Here is a 19,406-nt window from a genome sequence, read left to right as displayed (position 1 = left end):
CAGCCTGATCTACAGAGTGAGTTCCCGGACAGCCAGGGCTACACAGAGAAAGCCTGTCTTGAAAAAACAAAGTCACCAGATATGATAGGATTTATTGTGTGTGTGTAAGGGCACACATGCATGCGTACATTCTCAAATGTTGAAGTGTGTTGCTAGGGGTCCTGATGACCCCTTGTCGTTAGCAGTCTGCATTAGCATCTGTTGCCACATGATAAAGAATGGCCTTTGCTCTGTAGTGGTATGGCTGCCACAAGGTCTGGCTTTAAGCACCCTGAGCTGACCATAAATGGATCAACCATGACCACCTTCCCCAAGATTCCCGTGTCAGCTGTTGGAAGCATAGCTGGCTGGCTGGTTGCTATATCCCACGGTAGCGTGACAGTGGTCCTTTAGAGCTCTGCTCAGGGCCATTGGAACAGTGCTTTGTGTGGGATACATATCAGCAACCCTGGGGATGAGAGGTGTTGCTGCTCCATCACCTAGTTCCAACCATCCACACCTCTGCTGGGTTTCAGAGACCCTGGACTCTGTGTGCGCTCTCTGCCCTTTTTCCTCTCAGACATGTAGGTGATGACCTCCTGCCTTTGGTACCTGGTGTGTGCTGTGTGTAAGGGTAGGACTGATGTTTATACAGTGGGCGGGAGCTAAGTGAGAATAATTTGCATTCCAGAACACAGCCTAACGCATGAGAGCCAGAGTTGGGGTCCAGGCACTTGGTAGGCCAGGGTCCTTAGCTCTGGAACCTGCTCGCTTGTCAGTCCTAACCATTATGGAGGATGAAGACAAGCCCCACCTGTCTGAGAGACTGTGCTGGCTATCACAGCGTCTTTCTTTGTTTTCCTGGCTCTGTTTCAGAAAGATTTGTGTGAGCTTCAGGCTTCATGGTGGAAACAGCTATTAAACTCAGGATGCCAGCACACTGGCATTGCCACCTTCCTGTCTGAGGCTGGCCAAAGGGCCTTGGTGTCAGTCCCGGCGAGGGCCTGCTCACATTCCAGTAAAAGTCAGGCTTCCGCTCAAGGCAGCGCGGGGGTGCCATCAGCTAACTGGAAGTGGGAATTATGTGCTCGCTGGTTTGTTTTGTGTTTAAAGCAGAAGTGTTTGCGGGAAATGACCGAACAGAACATCGTCCTATAGACACCTAATTAAATGTTTGATGGACACTTGGCTGTGTGCCAGAATGCTCTTAAATTGTAGATTTTGCCTGGATTAGAGATCTGTCGTGCTTGTTCTGAGCTTCTGCTGTGGAAGTGAAGGCTAGGGCCTGTCCACCTTGCTCATGATGAATGTCCACCCTAGCATGGTGGCCTTGGGTCTAACTGTAGGAATAAGTGGCCCATTCAGGTTTCTCCATGCACAGTTCACTGGCCTCTGCCTCTGCGTTCTGATGTCAAGATCTGCTCCCATGCTGACAGGTTGGCTCTAGCTAAAGGTGGGAGGGGCGTGGGTTGAGCAGGCCCAACCTTGAAACAGAGTTTTTGAGAAAGCCCACCGGCTTCTGTCCTGGAATGGAAAGTCCCTACTTCCCTGGCCATATAAGGCCCTCACTTTCTTCATGCTTTCTGTAGCATTTGCATTGGTTTTGTAGAGGGCGGGCAGCATTAGCCCCAGAAGAGTGAGACCAACAGGCCTCTGTGCTTCTGTCTTCAGACTCAGCTCCTCCCAGCCCCAAGTGATGTCTCAGGTGCCTGGTTGCCACAGCCCCACTGGGTTCTGGCCCTCCTTGCCATGGCTCCTGCTTTCCCCTGAGACACTATCCTGTCACCCATCAGAGCCTTCTCTCCAAAGAGCTCCCTTTGACCTCTCTTTGCCTGGGTAGCCTGAGTTTCCCCCTCCGCTGAGTCCCCAGGTCATAGGAATATCAGTGTCCCCTCTCCATGTTCTTCCCATCTGCCCACTCTAGGGGGAGGGAACATCTTTCCCAGCAGACTAGGCCAGCCCAGGAACAGGCCAGGGTGTGAATTCTCTGTGCTCTGTACCAAAGAGAAGCTTGCTGCATTTCCTTGCTTGGGAGGGTCAAGGTCTCTGAGGTCTCTCCTTGGGCACCCTGCCAATCCTGCTTGGGGCTTCAGAACAGCTGCCTGCAGCAGGAATGGCTGAGCTTAGTTCACAGGACCTGTGTGCCTGAGCTCCAGCCAGATCTCCTTCTCCTAAAGCCCACACCAGATTTTTCGGTTCATTAAAAGCTGTAATATTCAGCATTTGAATCAAGATCATCAGTTGGTTTCTGATGTCAGCAAAATAGAGTGGCAGGAGTACTGTTCTGCTGAACCAAGTCAGAGTGAACATGTGGGCTGTGCTGCAAGCTGTCTTCCTCCCTCCAGTGGGCTGCTCTGACCACAGCCCCTCAGCCTGACAAGTCTCCAGCCCTCTACTCTGTCGCCTGTGGGTTTTCTCAGAGGCTCTGGTCATACTGAGATGCTCCTGAAGTCATCTGTGAGGGGCACAGAGTCTGTGTGTTCTGTGGTGTGGTTTTAGCTCATGACAAGGACCAGAGCCCACTGTGACATATTGCTAAGTGGGAAGTGTGAGCCCTGCTACAAAGCTACTGGGTCAGGGTCCCAGCCAACTCTAGTTTTACTGGGGCAGGAGTTGTACTGATCGGGAGACCCAGGCCTGTGAGTTGTCATAAAGCTAGCAGACAGCCCGCCCAAGCCTCCTGCTCATGTAGTGGCCGCTCACAGTAATCCAGTGTTGTTCTTCCTCCAGTTAAAGTGTGCCCAGTATTGGCCACAGAAGGAAGAAAAAGAGATGGTTTTTGACGACACAAATTTGAAATTGACACTAATCTCTGAAGATGTCAAGTCATATTACACAGTGCGACAGTTGGAGTTGGAAAACCTGGCCGTAAGTATGCCATATCTAAAGTCCTCCCTGAGCCTGTGGCTTGCTTCTTTTCATAGTCCATGGGTGCTGTTTGCAGCTGCAGTGTTCCCAGGGATTGAGCCCTGTGCAGAGTGTGGCCTCATACTGTGGTGAGCAGGGCTTGCTGTTGTAGGAGCCAGTGCCCAGGCACCAATGAAGGACAGGGGACAAGCACCTCTCACAGTGCTCTCTCATCCTCCCTTGACACCAGTTAACACAGTTCCAAGGGAAAAGACAGTTCCTTACCTGAGAGTGGCTGGCTCTGCCTGTGGGGCTGGAGAGCTGAAGTGGTGCCTGCAAGAGAAACGACAGCAAGTTTGTACCTTCCTCATTGTCTGATCTGCCAGGAGGAGGAGGGCTCACCCACTGCCCAGGTTTCACACCTGAGACTCGGTAAGCCAGGCCTTAGGTAGACTTGCTGGCGGAAAGTCGTCCTGTCTGTTGAAGCCCTGCTTATGGCACAGAGCTAAGGACTCATGTGACTAAGGAGGCCACATGAGTCTTAGACATGATGGAGCCACTGTCGACCCACTGCCTGACTGCTAGGGCAACACCAAGGGACATCTCCCATGTTTTAGTTTCAGACTAGGACTTGGAAGAGTTCTGGGAGGTCATGGATGACGGTCAATAGATGCGTGGAGCTGGGCATGGTGGCACACACCTTTAATCCCAGCACTCGGGAGGCAGAGGCAGACGGATCCCTGTGAGTTCGAGGCCAGCCTGGTCTGCAAAAGGAGTCCAGGACAGCCAAGGCTACGCAGAAAAATCCCTGTCTTGAAAAACCAAAACAAAAAAACAAGCAAACCTAGACACATGCGATCCTGAGAGCAGAGGGGGTAGGACAACGGCTAGGCTACTGGAATGGTGCCTGCTGGGCCATAGGCAAGGCTTACGATCTGCTGCAGCGTGAGCCACATCGCCTTGGACCTCCCTGTGGCTTCCTGCTTTGTATGACCTAGTAGAGGAGCCTGGAGCACGGGATGAGATCGCTGAAGCTCTGTGAGAAGGCACTGGCAGGATGGGGGTGGAGCCTTCCTATGGCTTTCCAGGATTTGCCAGCCCAGCTTTAAGAGTGACATCTAATAACCTTGGAAATGTCTGCTTGTTGAGGGAGACAGTTGAGACCACCACCAGAGGCCTGCTGTCTGTTTCCTGGCAGTGAGGACAGGAGTGCCTAGACTTTGTTTGGGTTGGGACTTTGGGAGGGTGGTTGTTTGTCCTGAGACAAGGTCTCACCAGTGGCCCAGGCAGGCTTCACATTTATTTTGACACACCTCCCACCTTAACACCCAATACAAGTGGTGTTTTGGTTTGCAGGGTGGCGGCCATAGCTGCTGCAGGGTCTCCAGATGGGCCAGCTGTGCACAACATCCTGGGTCTAGTAGCTACACTGAGGGGTGGGCCGTGCCTTTCATGCGTGTTTGTCCCACAGCAGGGACCTCCTGTATATTGCAGACAAAAGTAACTTGGTATCAGCAGGGCATCTTTGCCTCGAACAGGCAGCTGGCCCTCTCCACAGCCCTGGAGCCCTGCCCTCTGGGGTCTTGCCTGAAATGGCCTCCTTTAATAATACTAAATAATAAAACATGTGTAAAGTTACTTGCCAGTAACCCTGCGGGCTATCTTCTGACCCTCACTCACCATGTGGCACCCCTCACTGCCATCTAGGAAACAGCAGGCTGCAAACAGTACTGGAGGCCGTTCTTTTGCTCAGCCTCTGGCACTGTGGGACAGCTGTGGAAATGGGTGTGGTCCTTGAGGTGAATGAGGATGTGGCAAACTCATAGGCAGTCAGCTTCTAGAGGCATGGCTGATGCTGCACAGGGATGCAGCTGCCTTCTTGGCAGTCCCATCTTCCGAGACTTGAGCAAATCACATTTTCTTCAAAAGTAACAATTGCCTGACCCATCCGAGTGACTCTCAGGCCTGGGGTCTGCTCAGCCCAACCCCCACCCCACTCTCTCTCTCTTTCTCTCACACACACACTCAGGAACTCTTTGAAAGATTTAGGGTGCCAGGGGCATCATGGACTTTTCAGCTGAAATGATTGTGGCCACATGTGCATGGGGGAAGGAACAGGAAAATAAGAGAATTGTCCACTACTGAAGACGGTGGCCAGACCCAGACAATGCGCACTGAGGAAGGCTGGGCAGGAAGTCACTTGATGTACATGTGTAGTCTGTGCGGATGAAGCACTCAGCCTAACCACAAGTCTCTCTCTTTCAGACCCAGGAGGCCCGAGAGATCCTGCATTTCCACTACACCACGTGGCCCGACTTTGGAGTCCCTGAGTCGCCTGCCTCTTTCCTCAATTTCCTATTCAAAGTCCGAGAGTCAGGCTCGCTCAGCCCAGAGCATGGCCCCATTGTGGTGCACTGCAGTGCTGGCATCGGCAGGTCGGGGACCTTCTGTCTGGCTGACACCTGCCTCTTGCTGGTGAGGAGGGCTTTGCAAGCTAGGAAGAAAAGAAACAATGCTTGAACCTACCCTGCTGGCTACAGTTCCTGTCATTGCCCACAGGTCCCCTTCCTTGGAGGACACCCTGCTGTGGCCTTTGCCTTCCACAGTTTCCATAACAGTGGTCAGCCCCTTCTAGCCTTGTTCCGCAGGGTTCTCCCAATTGTCACAGAATCCGGGGTACCCTAGAATACCCATGACTCTTTTCTAAGCTCTTTCAGCTTGGGGCCCAAAGAGTCCCAGGTTTGCTGCATTTTCTCCCATTTCTTTGAGTCCCTCCACCACCCCTCTGTGGCTTTCCTCTGGCTGACCCAGTCTCCCTGGCTTGCAGATGGACAAGAGGAAAGACCCTTCTTCCGTGGATATCAAGAAAGTGCTGCTGGAGATGCGCAGGTTCCGCATGGGCCTCATCCAGACTGCCGACCAGCTGCGCTTTTCCTACCTGGCTGTGATCGAGGGTGCAAAGTTTATCATGGGTGACTCCTCAGTGCAGGTCAGTGCTACTCTGCTTCGCGCATGTGCAGTAGTGTCCAGCTAGCTCGGTTCCTTGCTATGGACAGACCACAGTCTGTGCATGCTCATCAGCGCTCACATCTTTGAAAGAAACTCCACTGTAAAAGGCCCAATGCTGTTGAGGTCAATGAAAGTAGCTCCTCTACGGGTACGACAATCTAGAGTGTTAAGCAGCTGCTCCCTTCTGCCTGCCACACGTTCTTTCCAAGAGGAAGGGTGGGTTTGACCTTCTAAAGACCTTGCCTCGCGTCCTCTGTGACCCCAGCCCTTTAGAAATGGAGGCAGGACACCAGGAGTCCAAGGCTTGCCTGAGACCTGCGCCTCTACCTTCCAAACATCTGTCTGGAGCCAGAATTGCTGCTGAGCTGTCCCCTGGTCTCCAGGGCAGACCCAGAGCTGCTGCTGAGCTGTCCCCTGGTCTCCAGGGCAGACCCAGAGCTGCTGCTGAGCTGTCCCCTGGTCTCCAGGGCAGACCCAGAGCGGGTGCTGAGCTGTCCCCTGGTCTCCAGGGCAGACCCAGAGCGGGTGCTGAGCTGTCCCGTGGTCTCCAGGGCAGACCCAGAGCGGGTGCTAATGTGGCCTCTGTTGCTCCTCTTCCAAGGATCAGTGGAAGGAGCTCTCCCATGAAGACCTGGAGCCCCCACCCGAGCATGTACCCCCACCTCCCCGGCCACCCAAGCGCATCCTGGAGTCTCCCAATGGGAAATGCAAGGAGTTCTTCTCCAACCACCAGTGGGTGAGCGAGGAGACCTGTGAGGATGAGGACAGCCTGGCCCGAGAGGAAGGCAGAGCCCCCTCAAGTGCCATACACAGCATGAGCAGGTAGGTGATAGAAGAGAGCGTGGCTTGGGGTGGGACAGGAACTGGCTTGCTGTCCAGAAACACTTGTAGGCATTCAAGACTGTGAGGCTACAAGAGGTGCTTCTGCATTCATGAGACAGTGCCCATAGCACCTGGGTATACCTGAAGTGACAAGTTATAATGGGGTTCCAGTGCCCCCTTGTGGCGTTTGTCTGATCTGCTTGGTGCTGGAACTAGGCAGGTGTTGCAGCTTGCTGGCTTATCCTGGTATTTGGGCACCCACTGGTACCTGTGGAGTACTGAGGTGCTATGAATGCACCGGGATGTGTGTGCTGCAGACCCTCAGAGGGGCAAGCTCATAGCATTGTGTGGTAGAACTGGGATGACCAAGAAATGTGTGCCTGCAGCAAGTAGCACTCTGGTGATCCTGGTAGGAGTGAGCCAGCTCCTGAGGCAACTGTCTCCTTTCCTGGAGGGCAGTTTTGACATGTGGGCACACACAGTCTGCCTCTCGGCGGTACCCACCCAGAGCTCTGCACACAGCTTGTACAGGCATGACCTAGCGGCCTTCACTCTACCATGCTTCGTCATGGAAGTACAGAGCTAGCAGTGTGCCGGGACTAAGGAAGCCCTGTGTCCCCTGCAGCTGCGATGTGCATCTGTGAGTGCATCTTTGGCTAGATCTGGGAGTTTTCCATTCCTGGTGACGCACAACACTGGTGGGCTGTGAGCTGACTTGATCCTTGAATTAAACCCAGCCTGGCTGTGGATATTGCCCAAGGGTCCGCTCTGTGGGGAGGGCTCATTTCTCCGGAATTCCTCCTTTGTGATAGTGTCCCTGTCCATCTTCCCAATGTGAACAACCTGTCTCTTCTTCTCTCTTCAGCATGAGTCAAGACACTGAAGTTAGGAAGCGGATGGTGGGTAGAGGTCTTCAAGGTACCCAGGCATCTGTCCCCACCAAGGAAGAGCAGCCCCCAATCGAGGAAGAACAAAAACCACACTGGCCAACTCACTGGAAGCCCTTCCTGGTCAATGTGTGCATGGCCACGGTCCTGGCGACTGGTGCATACCTCTGCTACCGGGTATGTTTTCACTGATGGACTGCTGTGAGGCCTGACTGCAGTGGGCACCGCTGCTGCCCAGCTTAGGATTCGGTCTGCGGCATCTGACCTGGTGTTGGAGGAACAGCTCGCAAGCCTGCGGGGGAACTGGAAGGGCCAGCCCCAGGAGGGGTATCAGTGCACTGGGCTTTGAAGGAGCCCATGGTCCCAAGAACAGGGTCTAATCTCAGGGCCATAACCTGTTCAGGAGAAGTAGAGGAAATGCCAAATACTCTCACTCACTCGCTCACCTCACTCCTTCTCCCTCTTTCTCTGGTTCGTTTGTTTTTGGAAAAAAAAAAAAGAAAGAAAGAATTACAACACACTGTTGTTTTTAACATTTATAAAGGCAGGTTTCTGTTATTTCTGGGGGAGAAAAAGACGCCAGGTACTCGGGAGATTCTCCTGTGCCCTTTGGCGTGTGATCAGATTCATAATTTACATTGATTTCCCAGGGGAAGGATCCCAACCAGTCAGGGTGTAAAGCTCCTGCTGGCTTGGGCAACCCCCACTATGCACCCTGAGCTTGCAGGTGCCCTGGAGTCACCCTGCTTTGAGGAGAGCAACAGCACAGGCTATGTCTAAACACAGGCCCGGCTCTGCTTCGCTCAGGTGTCCCTGCTGCGTTTCCATCCTCATCTGCACCCTCCCTCCTTGTGACAACCATCCTGCAGGTGTCCCAGCCCTCACCACCCCATTCCTGCAAATGGGTTTCCCCGAGGGCCCTGCCTTAGGGTCAGGTTCATCTTAGATGGCTGCTGGCCTCTTGCTGCCCTTGCCATTTCATGTGGGAAGTCAGCACCACTCTGGTAGAAGCCAGCCCACTGAGGTGCACGCATGACTGAGAAAGGAGGGAGGAGCCTTGCCATCGTGGAAGCCACTCCACAGGACTTGCACCAACCTCTGAAACACCCAGTCCTGTTCCAGAGAACATCCTTGAAGGTGTCAGATGATTTTTTGCAAACTGCAAAACGTTTTCCTAAGTGGTGATTTTCAGAATCTGGACTCATAAAACACCACCGCTGGCCATGCTGCCTCCAGTGCTGCTGTGGCCGTGGCCGTGGGGGTGGGCGCTGCGGTGCATCCAGGCCACGCTTTCCTTGAAGCTGCTGTCAGCAGCAGCACAGCCTGTACTCTGACCTCTCAGCTGCAGGCCCGCAGAGCGAGCTGCGAAGGGTGCTTGTTGACAGGGAGCCACCATCCCAGGCCGGGCATCTCCCCTTTCCTGCTTTCTCCTTCTACTTCCTTCCCTAGAGTCCCAAGCCCACGGTCATTTTGAGGAGTTGAAGGGAACAGCAGCGGCAGAAAGCGCCCTGTAGCAGCACGAGGCCCTACACCTTCCCTAGAAACCACTCCGCTCTTATTTATTCACCTGTTCCCAAAGGCGTCCCCACTGCATGAGCACGTCCTCAAACTGAGGATGTGAGATGACAGCCTGGCTCCCAGGGCCCCGTCAAGTACTGTAACAGATCAGGAGTGCAACACTGACAGGAGCCCCTGTGTGGCCAGGCCTGGGCTAGGAGCAGGAGCTGCAGGGTGTGAGGAGCATGGGACAGTGTGGTACTGCTATGGAGTGCGAGGCTAGACGCTGGGCTTTGTCCCCATGGCCTTATAGATCCAGTTCCCAGCCTCTGCTTTCCCTGTGCTTATTAAGCAGGAAGTCTCCTGTCCCGGTGGTGCCACCTGCTTGACATGGGAAGCTTAAGATAGATGCCTGCTCACTGGCAACCCATGTCCAGCCGCCTCTGCATGCTCTGACTCTGCCTAAGAGCAGTGCTATCCAGTGCAGATACCGCCTCACTCCTGGCCTTCCCCACCTAGCCCCACTGAGCCCCGCTGGATCTCGGACATTCCACACTCACACCTCATTTTCTGGACGCTTAGGCAGACAGGGCCCTTCCACCTCTGGGGTCAGCCCCTCCATTCCAAGTTCACGCTCTCTGGGAGCAGGCCAGGATTGGAAGCAAGGCTGCTTGTGGGAGGCCCCCTCCTGGGAACAGCGCAGGTGTCCTTAGAGTCAGCTGCTGTCATTGCTGGCCTGGGTCACCTTGCCTAGAAATGCGCCGCTCTTGAGCCTGGTAGAGACTGATGATGGTGCTCATGACTCTTCCTGTGAGGGGAACTTAAGACTCCACATTGGGTGGCTTTTTAAAAATAAGTGAAGGCAGCTGGAGCTCCAAACTGCCTCTTGCCAGCATTTCACATTTTGCCTTTCACCCAGAGAAGCCAGCACAGAGCCACTGGTGGGAATGGTAGTGGCCTTGCCCACAGAGCCTGGGGAGGTGGCACAGCCGGGGTCCAGGCTGAGAGCAGTTAGCAGTGGGCTGTGTCTGTAGTAGTGCGGTGTGTACAGTAGCCTTCTAGGTGACAGCCTGGATCTCTGCCCGTCGCCTGTGGTGGAGGTAGCAAGCTGCTGTATGCCTTAAGCCAATATTTACTCAGCAGGTCGGTCTCTCTCTCTCTCTCTTTTTTAATGGCCATGGAATAAACCATTTTTATAAAAATAAAAAACAAGCAACAAAAAAAAAGTGTTCCAGTATAGTACCTTTACAGGTGTGTGGGGTGGTGCACGCCCCAGTGGGGGTGTCTCAGGGTCTTCTGTGACCTCACAGAACTGTCAGACTGCACCGTTTCCAACTTGCTGTCTCACTAATGGGTCTGCATTAGTTGCAACAATAAATGTTTTTAAAGAACATGGACGTGAGATGCTTCTGTTTTCTTGTGACATGTGACAGACATCTGCCCAGCAGGGTTAGCGTGCTGTGGGTTGTGTGTGCCAGTGACTGGCCAGCCTGCTTTCGCTGCAGACCTTGTGGGGAACTGGGTCCTCCACATTGGTAGTTCAGGAACTCACCCTTTAGTAACCTGGGTGCCTTAAACTCAGGGGTCACTGGCATCCCGGCTCAAGCTATCCATAAACCTCATTTGATGTACACTCAGAAATGAAAATGAGACCCAAAAGTAGCGTGACCTCCCGTTCTTGCACAAGACTAAACATGTAAGGCCCCAAGGTGACTGACTTCCTGTTTCACCTGTGCAGTGACAGATAAAACAGACAGCACAGCCCCACCCCCACTGTCCCAGCTGAAAGTTTCATTTATGAAAATGGTGTCTAAGCTTTCACAGAGCATAAGCATGAGAAGGTGACTGACTAGTAACTCTGGGGTGTAAGTCCAGTAGGGTGAAGAATGTAGGGAGAAAGCAGGCATGGTGGTGCACGCCTTTAATCCCAGCACTCGGGAGGCAGAGGCAGGCGGATCGCCGTGCGTTCAAGGCCAGCCTGGTCTACAAAGTGAGCCCAGGACAGCCAAGGCTACACAGAGAAACCCTGTCTCATGGTACGGGTGGGGTACAGTGCAGGGAGGATCCCGTGGGTCCTGTAGAGCCCTGTGGCCCTGGCCACCCCCTCCCATGTGGCTCCACAGACAGCATTATCCACTTTGGACATTAAGGTAGCCATACACTACAGAGTTTTTAATTGAGGTTTCAGAAATGGATGTGAAAGAGGCAAATAAATACCAAGTCCGCACACGTGGTCCACAGGACTGTAAGTGGGGCATGTCTGAGTCAGCCCTGAGAGCCCCTCGTGGGCTTCTCAGACAGCAGCTTGGAGTGTTTATCCACCTAGGTAGGAAACCCATCATGGGTCTCACCCCAGCTCTGGGGTCTCAGGCAGTTCATCTAATGGCCTGAGGCAGCCATGTTTATCACGCCAGTTCTGCCCCGGCCAAAGGTGCCAGGAGCTCACGCTCCATGCATGGCTTTCTTGTAGTCTCACCTAGGCCTGGACTCTTGATCTTCAGTCAGTGCCAGATGCCCTGGCATTGCACCCCAGGAAGGCAAGAAGGTAAAACAGTATTTGGAGGAAGGCCACAGCCTCGGAGGTCCCACCTACCACTTCTTCCTGCTCTGTGAATACCTCTGTGCCCCTGGGCTTAGTGCTGGCTTAATACTAACCCAACCCTCAGGTAGGCATCCTGACCAGCTCACACTTGTGAAGAGGTGCCTATGGTGCTCCATCCAAAACTGGGGCACTCTGGAGGCTAGGCAGCATCAAGGAAGAAAGATGCCAGATTTGAGCCTGTTAGTCACAGCTTCTTAAAAAATTGTGATTTCAACATCCGCTTCCTGGCAGAAGGCTTCTTGGTCTGAATGGAGTCTGTCCATCTTCTCAAAAGCTAGGCGGCCTTTCTCACCTAGAATATAAAGATATTTGTCACACTGGCCTGTCACCACCTTATTGTCCTTCTTTGCCAGGTCTTGAGTCTGTAGAGAGGGAGGACAGTAGTGCTTAGAGGTCCCTGCCCCTGCTGGTGACCGCCTCCTATGTCGGGGATCTCCTGGGCACTAGCCTGCCTTTGCCTCTGCCCTCCGTTAGCCAAGGGCCCCAAAGTAAATGGGGAAAAAAAAATCACACCCTGGCTTCCCACCTGCTGTGAAGGCATCAGGGGCTGCTAAGCCGAGAGTGGCCTGCAGCAGGGGCCCCAGCAGCCTGGTGGTCTTAACCTTTCTCCACTAGACCCCTGGGACTCCACTGTGCGGCACAGGCTCTTTGGCTGTACTTTACCGAATGACAGCGTTGCTTCCCGTGCTGCAACTCTTACGGCCTCCAGGTCAGACTGACACAGGCTGGCGATCTGCTCGATGCTTTCAATACCCTGTGAGGTCAGGAGGGGGGAGGGGGCGCTTCTTAAGCAGCACACAGGCCTCGCTGTCATTCCTGCAGTGCCAACCCCGGCATGGTTCCCAGGCCCTAGTCTGCCCTCTAGAGGCCTCCGGGCTTCTTACATGGTCTCAGGTCAAGTAAGGGAACTTTTGGAAGTCTCTTCTACACCCCAATACAGGCCGGCAAGCAAAGCCACCAGCAGCTTCTCTGTGGACACCACCTGACAGATCTGGCTGGCTTCTGGGACTTGCTAGCTGAAACTCCCTTCCCTGAAGAACTAGGACCCGATTTGCCCACACATCTACAGACAGCGCTCCCATGGGATCCCTGGCCCCTTCACCCAGTTCCTGAGCTTCAGCAGGTGCCTCTGAGGACCTTTGGGGGACAGCCCTGAGCAAGTGGGGTCGGTGGGTTTCCTCTGCATTGAACCAACTCCCATGTACAAGCACGCAACAAGGTTATGCATGGAGGAGCCCCAGCGTGAGAGTGCAGGGAGAGCGGGGAAGGCATGGCTCACAGGCCCTGAAGCAACCCTGTGTCATCCAGTCCGGGAAGATAAGCTGGAACCCAGTATGGCTTTTTATAAAAACCTAGTCACAAAATGCTCATAGTGGCATTTTTGTTTTGTTTGGTTTGGTTTGGTTTGGTTTGGTGTTTTGTTTTGTTTTGTTTCGTTTTGTTTCAGACAGGATCTTACTATATAACCCAGGCCGGCCTGAATCATGGTCATATACCACCACACCTGGCTGGATTTTTTCCCCCAATGCATGAAGACTCTGAAGAGGATGACTCTAAAGTGATTACACGTGTGCCCCCCACATGCCCACCTCCACACAATATGAACAAAATGAGGGTGAGGAGCAGGTGCCTTTGAAACAGGGTCTGTCCTAGCCTGGAGCTCACAGATAAGCCATGCTGACAGGCCAGAGAGCCCCAGGGGTACCCCACTTCTACATCCCTATACTGGAATTAGAGTGTGTGTCACCATGCCTGGCTTTTCTTATGGAGTTCTGGGGATTCACACTCAGTCCCTCAGCTCACTCTAAAGTCATGTATAACACCAATGTTGAGCAACACGTGTCCCTGCAAGCAGGAACTGTGCCTTAGGTGGCCAAGTCACTTCTGCTAAGGACAGGTGACAAGCAGCTTTCACATTTCCATATTTCATCTTTTTCTCATTTACAAGAATTTATCATAGTTCAAACACATTGAGTTGGACAAGGAGTCCCTTGGCGTGGGGACCTCTACTTTTGGAGTCCTCTTGCTGCTGGTGACACCCCCTATCCCCCGTCCTAGTAATGAAGGCACTTTCTTTCTTTCTTTTCTTTCTTTCTTTCTTTCCCCCCCCCCCCCTTTGAAACAGGGTTTCTCTGTGTAGCCTTGGCTATCCTGGACTCCCTTTGTAGACCAGGCTGGCCTCGAACACACAGCGATCCACCTGCCTCTGCCTCCAGAGTGCTAGGATTAAAGGCGTGTGACACCACACCAAGCCAATGAAGGCACTTTCAAGCTGCTGCTGCATTCCAGTCCTCACCACAGCTGGCCTCCTGTCAGTCACTAGGGAGGACAGGGAACTCACCCCAAGTTGCTGCAGCGCCATGCACGCGGCCTGCTGGAGCTTGGTGTCACTGTCGTTTAAGGCGTTGGTGTAGTACAGCAGAGCCTGGGGGAGAAGACCAGGATTGGACTGAGAAAGTCAGAGCAGGTCTAGGTCCCCAGCTGAGTCGAGCACACTGCAGATGCTCCAGTGACCAGATGCTCCAGTGACCCAGACCCTCTCTAAACAATCTGGCACATGAGACCTGTCAATATGGCCAAGTATATTATTGTCAGGAGGTGGATTAACCAAAGACTGATCGCTAGCCAGGCTAATAAGCGAACTCCAAAGCTTTGATGTTTTTGTTTTTTGAGGCAGGCTTTCTCTGTGTAGCTCTGGCTGCCCTGAAACTTGCTCTGTAGGCCAGGCTGGCCTTGAACTCACAAGAGTTCACAGCCTTCCAATGCTGGGATTAAAGGCACATTCCACTGTGCCCAGCTTCACCATAGTTTGAGCTCTGGAGCTTATGTGATAGAGGGAGTAAACTGTCTCCCTCGGGTTGTCCTCTGACCTCCAGACTCGTGGTGTGCACACATACTCTCAATAAATAAACAATAAAAATGTCAAAACACCTCTTAGAAAGATGTTGCACAGGTGACTGAGAGACCAAGCCCAGGCTGTGAGCTGGTACTAGGTGTACCCCTTAGGTCACCCTAGTGACTGCAGCGCACGTTCAGCCTCTTCAAAGCACTCTCAAACCCCCTATTTAAGCACAGGCCCCGTCACCCGTCTTGTGACAGGCACCAGCCAGGATGCCCACGCGTGCAGCACACCTTCTCCCGGAAGCGTCTGTTCCTGGCCGCGCTGGCCAGGCGTGTTCTGGCGGTCCTGCACAGCCTTGGGGGTCCATCCAGCTGCAGCAGCGCCCAGGCTCGAAGTGTCTGGGGCAAGGGCTGCAACTGGCCCAGACATTTCCCCTGCAGCTTCCTCAAGGCCTTGGCTGGGCCTGCGCAATGCAACTCTTCAATGAGAGTAACTGAAAAACAGGGAGAGGTGGCTGCCATCATTTGAGGCTTAGCTGCCTGAGCTACAGAGGCAACTCCCAGACAGAAGGGCATCACCACATCCTGACAAGACACTTTCTACCAATGGACCAGACACACCCTGGAAAAATGAACAAAACCACAGGCCAGCCTTGGCCCAATTGTACACACCTGCGATCCCAACACTTGGGAGGCTGAGGCAGAAAGATGGGGACTTTGAAGTCAGTCAGTCTAGGCTACACAGAGTGAGACCCTGACTCAAAAAGAAACCAGAACAAGTCCAAACTTCTAGGCTGCTACCCCCTCTTCCCGGGGCTACTCTGGGTGGCCCACTTCCCTCTTAAGTTCCATCACAACTGACTGTGGTCTCACGCTGCCTCGGTTCTGACAGCTGGAGGGAGAGTTACGGGGGCTCTGAACTGTGGCCCCAGTCAGAAGGAAACAGACTACATACAGGGTGTGCTGTAACTGGCTTCGAGGCTGTGGCCACTGCCGGGTTCTACCTTCCTTGGTGAGCTGGTTGAGGTGTTTCTCCAGGTCGGAGATGCTCTGCCGCTGCAGGTAGCTATGGAACTGGAACCAGGTGACCGTCTGCTCTTCCTGGAGCCCTGTTGTGGCCAATAGCCCACCGCAGCCAACCACCTGCTCCAGGAGCCTACGACACACTGACAGAGGGAAGAGCCGTGAGTGGAGCCGAGGCCTCAGATGGCCTCTCAATAAACAGGTCTGTGTCAGCTGAAAGGGACTCTGGGAGAGGTGATCCCAGAGAGGCCTTCTTAGAGTCAGCCGACTTCCTGGTTCTAGAACCTTCCCTATCCCAGAAGGCAGTAGCACTTGCCAATAAAATTCACTTTCACTCTGCTCTGGCTGTTTTCCTGTCTTTTAATCCTTTAACTGACAGAGGAAAAGCGTATGCCGGCTAGCCAGTAACCACTCTGAAATCCCGGAGCCAGAGCTCTGGAAACACATGGCAACCAGCAGCCCAGAGAGCGGGCCAAACTTCCAGACTTCAAAGCCACCCCTGGGAGCACCACCCTTCACTTGCTCCACAAGAAAATGTTGCAGCGCCCTCAGGAAGAGTTCAGCCTAAAGCCAGGACACCTGGATGGCACCTTGCCTGCACTCCTTCCTGTAAGAACCTTTTAAGGCTCAGTGGGCAGCACAGGGATTCACAGCCTGCTCTCCCAGGGGCATCGAAGGCATGCACAGAGCTAGGGAGAGCCCGAAGTGTGAAGACCCCAGTTGCATGCACTGCTGTTCCCTCATGGGACAGGACAAGCAAGGAAGACACTACCTATTTCCAGCTGGCCTGGGTACTTCCCTCGGACGCGATGCAGGAAGGTCTTCTTGAGCTGGCTCAGGAGTGTGGAGGCAGGGCAGGCCAGGACTCCGCCAGGCTGTGTGCACGCCCGCCACAGTGCCAGCCCGCCCTTCCTGTGAGGAGCCTGTGGGATGACTGAGAGCCAGCAGCTGCTCAGCAGCCTGGGCTGGGTAACCTCAGACACCAGAAACCCCTCCCGCACAAGGACCCAAGGTTGGAAGTAAGGGTAGAAGACCCAATACAGGGACCTCCTCTCAGGCCTGTGTCTCCCTGAGAGAACAGTCTTGACTCGAAGCACCTTCCTGGCCCCCACTCACAAGATCAGCCACCCTGACTAGGAAGCTGGATTCCCCAGACAGGTCCACAGGGGGAAGATAAAAAACTAAAGGTGACAGCCATTGCTCCTGGGAGGGGACACCAGGATGTGGGTGGAAATGGCTTCGGGGAACCAGTGGTGGCCTTCTCTGTACACAGAGACATGCAGCTGTGCAAGCCCATAGGCGCCGCCTGTCAGTGGGAGGGGGTGGGAGACAAGGTCTTGGGCTGGCGGCTGCTTGCTACTTACTCTCTTCAACAGACCTGGCCTTGCTGATCTGCTCAGAGTCTAGGTCTGAAAGCACTTCCAGGACCTGCCTTTGCTGAGCTGCTTCTTCCAGGAGGCAGTCCTGGACCATCCGTGACAAATTAGGGGAGGCCAGTTTCTAGAATCAGCGAGATACTTGCCTTAGCCCAGCATGTAGGTCTCACTCAGCTCACAGCTGCCCTGTCCCAGAGGTGGCTTCTAACCCATGACCTAAGCTCCTACTCTTCATCAGGGTGAGCTTCCCAGGGTCAGCCTACCCATGTTCAGCCAAACATCACAAAGGAGTGGACCGAGGGCCAGGCCCACCTGATGGCATCTGGACCCGTGGGAGCAGTGTGGCCTGCAGCCCACCTTGGATGCTTGCTGTGGTTGAGGCAGTTTGGACTGGTGGACATCAGAAACACCCATTTGGTTCAGGGCTTGGCTCCCTGACGCCAGCCTCCTGCCACAGAGCCTCCGTGACATTGGCTCTCAGGGTGGGTTCCTCTTACCCAGCCCCAGATTTTTCCCCACCTTTGAGCCCAATCCTCAGCCCAGCCAAGCTCCACCCAGACACCTGAAGTAAGGCCTTGCAGACTTGAAGGTGGACGGTGAGCAGTGTGTCCAGCTCAGGGGCACCGGCTGTGAGCTCGCTGGGCGACACCTTCAGTGATGGCCGTGGAGGTGGGGGGCTGTCCCTCCTGAGGAAACGGAAGAACTGAATGAACATTGGGTTAGTAAGGGACCCCCTTTCCTGACCTGGCTCCCTACCCCTCACCCCGTCCCAGCTCCAGACTGGAGAGTGGGCTCCAGGCACAGGGGTCCGATAGAGGAAAGGGAGAGAAAGTTGCCTGGAAATCAAACAGGTGTGGAGGACAGGGCTTCCCAGGAACCTGAGGCTGTGGCTCTGGGTGGTTTCCAGAGCCTCATACTGTTCTTCAGCAAAGTGGGCAGGAAGCCTAGACTTAGGCCTGGTTTCATGGCTCACAGGACAGAGCCGAGACCCACCAAGGCCCAACTGGCTCACCACACTTGGGAAGGTAGCAGATTTGAAATCTCCCTGTGGGGACCCCACTGGATTAGAGAGAAAAAAAAAGTGGAGACTGTCCCCTTCTGAAATGCTGAAGTCTAGGGATAGAAGTGACCCTGGGCTGTGAGGTGAGCAAGGCAGGCTGGGAGGCAGATAGAGGTGGATTGTGGTCCAGAACGAGCGGTGGGCAAGGCAGTTCCTTGGGGAGGTTGGTCATGTGATGGCCACTGAAGTCAAGTCAGGGTTTTGTTGGGTGCTGCCTGAGATCCCCTCAGTGGCCTTACAGGCTTGCTGTGCGGGGAGAGCGACATGGAGAGGAGACGCTGTGCACAGTAAAACCTCACATGATGGGGCCAGCAAGTCAGAGACTAGCATAGAACTCTAGCAGTCCGGAGGTATCCCCACTTGGGGTGCACTCACTCAGGAGCCTGGGAGCCCCCAAACAGGGACAGCTCATCACTGGCAAGGTCGGCGTTCAGAAAGGCGAAGCTCTCAAGGATACAGTCCATCAGGCTCTGCGCTGACACGGGTTCCGGCTGCACCCCTCGGGGCTGTGGACAAGCACCAGGATAAGGAAGGCCTTGCACTCCCCACCCAGCCAGGACACGATAGTCCCATGCACCAGCCCAGAGATGGCTTGCTTAAGTCTCAGGATGTGCAAGCCTAGGATGTGGCATTTCCGGTGTCCTGCCAACATGGCCTGTGATGAGGGAAGGTCTCCAGGGAGACAGATCTGCACGTCCTCACTTGTTTGTCCCCAACACCCATGGGACAAACCACAGGAAGAGAAACCCAGGTATGGGACACACAGGGCAGGGCTTCTCCCACAAGGAGGTGCCATTCTATCCCAGCTAATACCTGCCCCTGCACTATTGCCCAAGGCTCAGTGGCTCGATTCTCAGCAAATCCAGACACCTGTTCTGCGCTCATGCTGACAAGCACCCTGAGGAGATTCCAAAGCTGTGAGTGAGCTGCAAATGGGGAGGCATGTGGGAGCCACCACCCACCGCTGGTCAAGCCATCTGGAGACCTCTGTCTTCAAGCCTGGGCTGCCTGCAGTGCTAGGGTCCCATGGGTACCCACTACACCAGGCCTCAGTCCGCACCAACCACACCCCAACAGGACTGAAGCCCTGAAGCAGGTGCTCCCAGCTGAGCCCCCAGACAAAAATAAAATAAAATAAAAAATAAAAAGAAACCCTTGAGCAACAACAAAATAATAAGCCTGGCTGCAGAGACTTTACTTCCATTAGAATAAAACTCTGCAAGTACATGTGTGCATACATGTACACAGACACAGATAGACACACTGGGTTCTTATGATTTGAAGTAGTTATGCAGCAAATTAGCAAACGCTGACCCATGGCCCCTAGGGCTACACTTCAAACTCCCAGCCAGTAAATACTAGGCTCACACGTGCACTTTAGCTTAAAATCTGTTTTCTTTTCCTTTGTGTGTTGTGTGTGTTACATGTGTGCATGTGCTTGTGTGGGTAGAAGGACCATGCTA

General features: G+C 53.9%; 2 protein-coding genes across 2 annotated transcripts in view; one reads left to right on the top strand and one right to left on the bottom strand.

Moving 5' to 3' along the window:
- The window catches only part of PTPN1 (protein tyrosine phosphatase non-receptor type 1), a 52,119-nt gene extending 41,685 nt beyond the window's left edge, over window positions 1-10,434 (top strand). The window contains exons 5-9 of the mRNA XM_084777682.1: window positions 2,710-2,847; window positions 5,092-5,301; window positions 5,654-5,815; window positions 6,437-6,657; window positions 7,523-10,434. Of these exons, the coding sequence (XP_084633808.1) occupies window positions 2,710-2,847; window positions 5,092-5,301; window positions 5,654-5,815; window positions 6,437-6,657; window positions 7,523-7,736 (945 nt within the window). The 3' untranslated portion in view covers window positions 7,737-10,434. The remainder of the gene's footprint in view (window positions 1-2,709; window positions 2,848-5,091; window positions 5,302-5,653; window positions 5,816-6,436; window positions 6,658-7,522) is intronic.
- Window positions 10,435-11,192: 758 nt separating this feature from the next.
- RIPOR3 (RIPOR family member 3) overlaps window positions 11,193-19,406 on the bottom strand; it is a 56,523-nt gene continuing 48,309 nt past the window's right edge. Inside the window, exons 14-22 of the mRNA XM_084777681.1 lie at window positions 18,319-18,449; window positions 17,446-17,569; window positions 16,872-17,007; window positions 16,280-16,441; window positions 15,489-15,650; window positions 14,776-14,978; window positions 13,985-14,068; window positions 12,307-12,397; window positions 11,193-11,935 (exon numbers count right to left, since the gene is read on the bottom strand). Of these exons, the coding sequence (XP_084633807.1) occupies window positions 11,838-11,935; window positions 12,307-12,397; window positions 13,985-14,068; window positions 14,776-14,978; window positions 15,489-15,650; window positions 16,280-16,441; window positions 16,872-17,007; window positions 17,446-17,569; window positions 18,319-18,449 (1,191 nt within the window). The 3' untranslated portion in view covers window positions 11,193-11,837. The remainder of the gene's footprint in view (window positions 11,936-12,306; window positions 12,398-13,984; window positions 14,069-14,775; window positions 14,979-15,488; window positions 15,651-16,279; window positions 16,442-16,871; window positions 17,008-17,445; window positions 17,570-18,318; window positions 18,450-19,406) is intronic.

Source organism: Acomys minous (genome assembly GCF_964271855.1).
Source record: "Acomys minous genome assembly, chromosome: 3".
Taxonomy (NCBI): Eukaryota; Metazoa; Chordata; class Mammalia; order Rodentia; family Muridae; genus Acomys; species Acomys minous.
The sequence above is the reverse complement of the archived record's forward strand: the minus strand, read 5'-3'. Positions and strand labels throughout refer to the sequence as shown.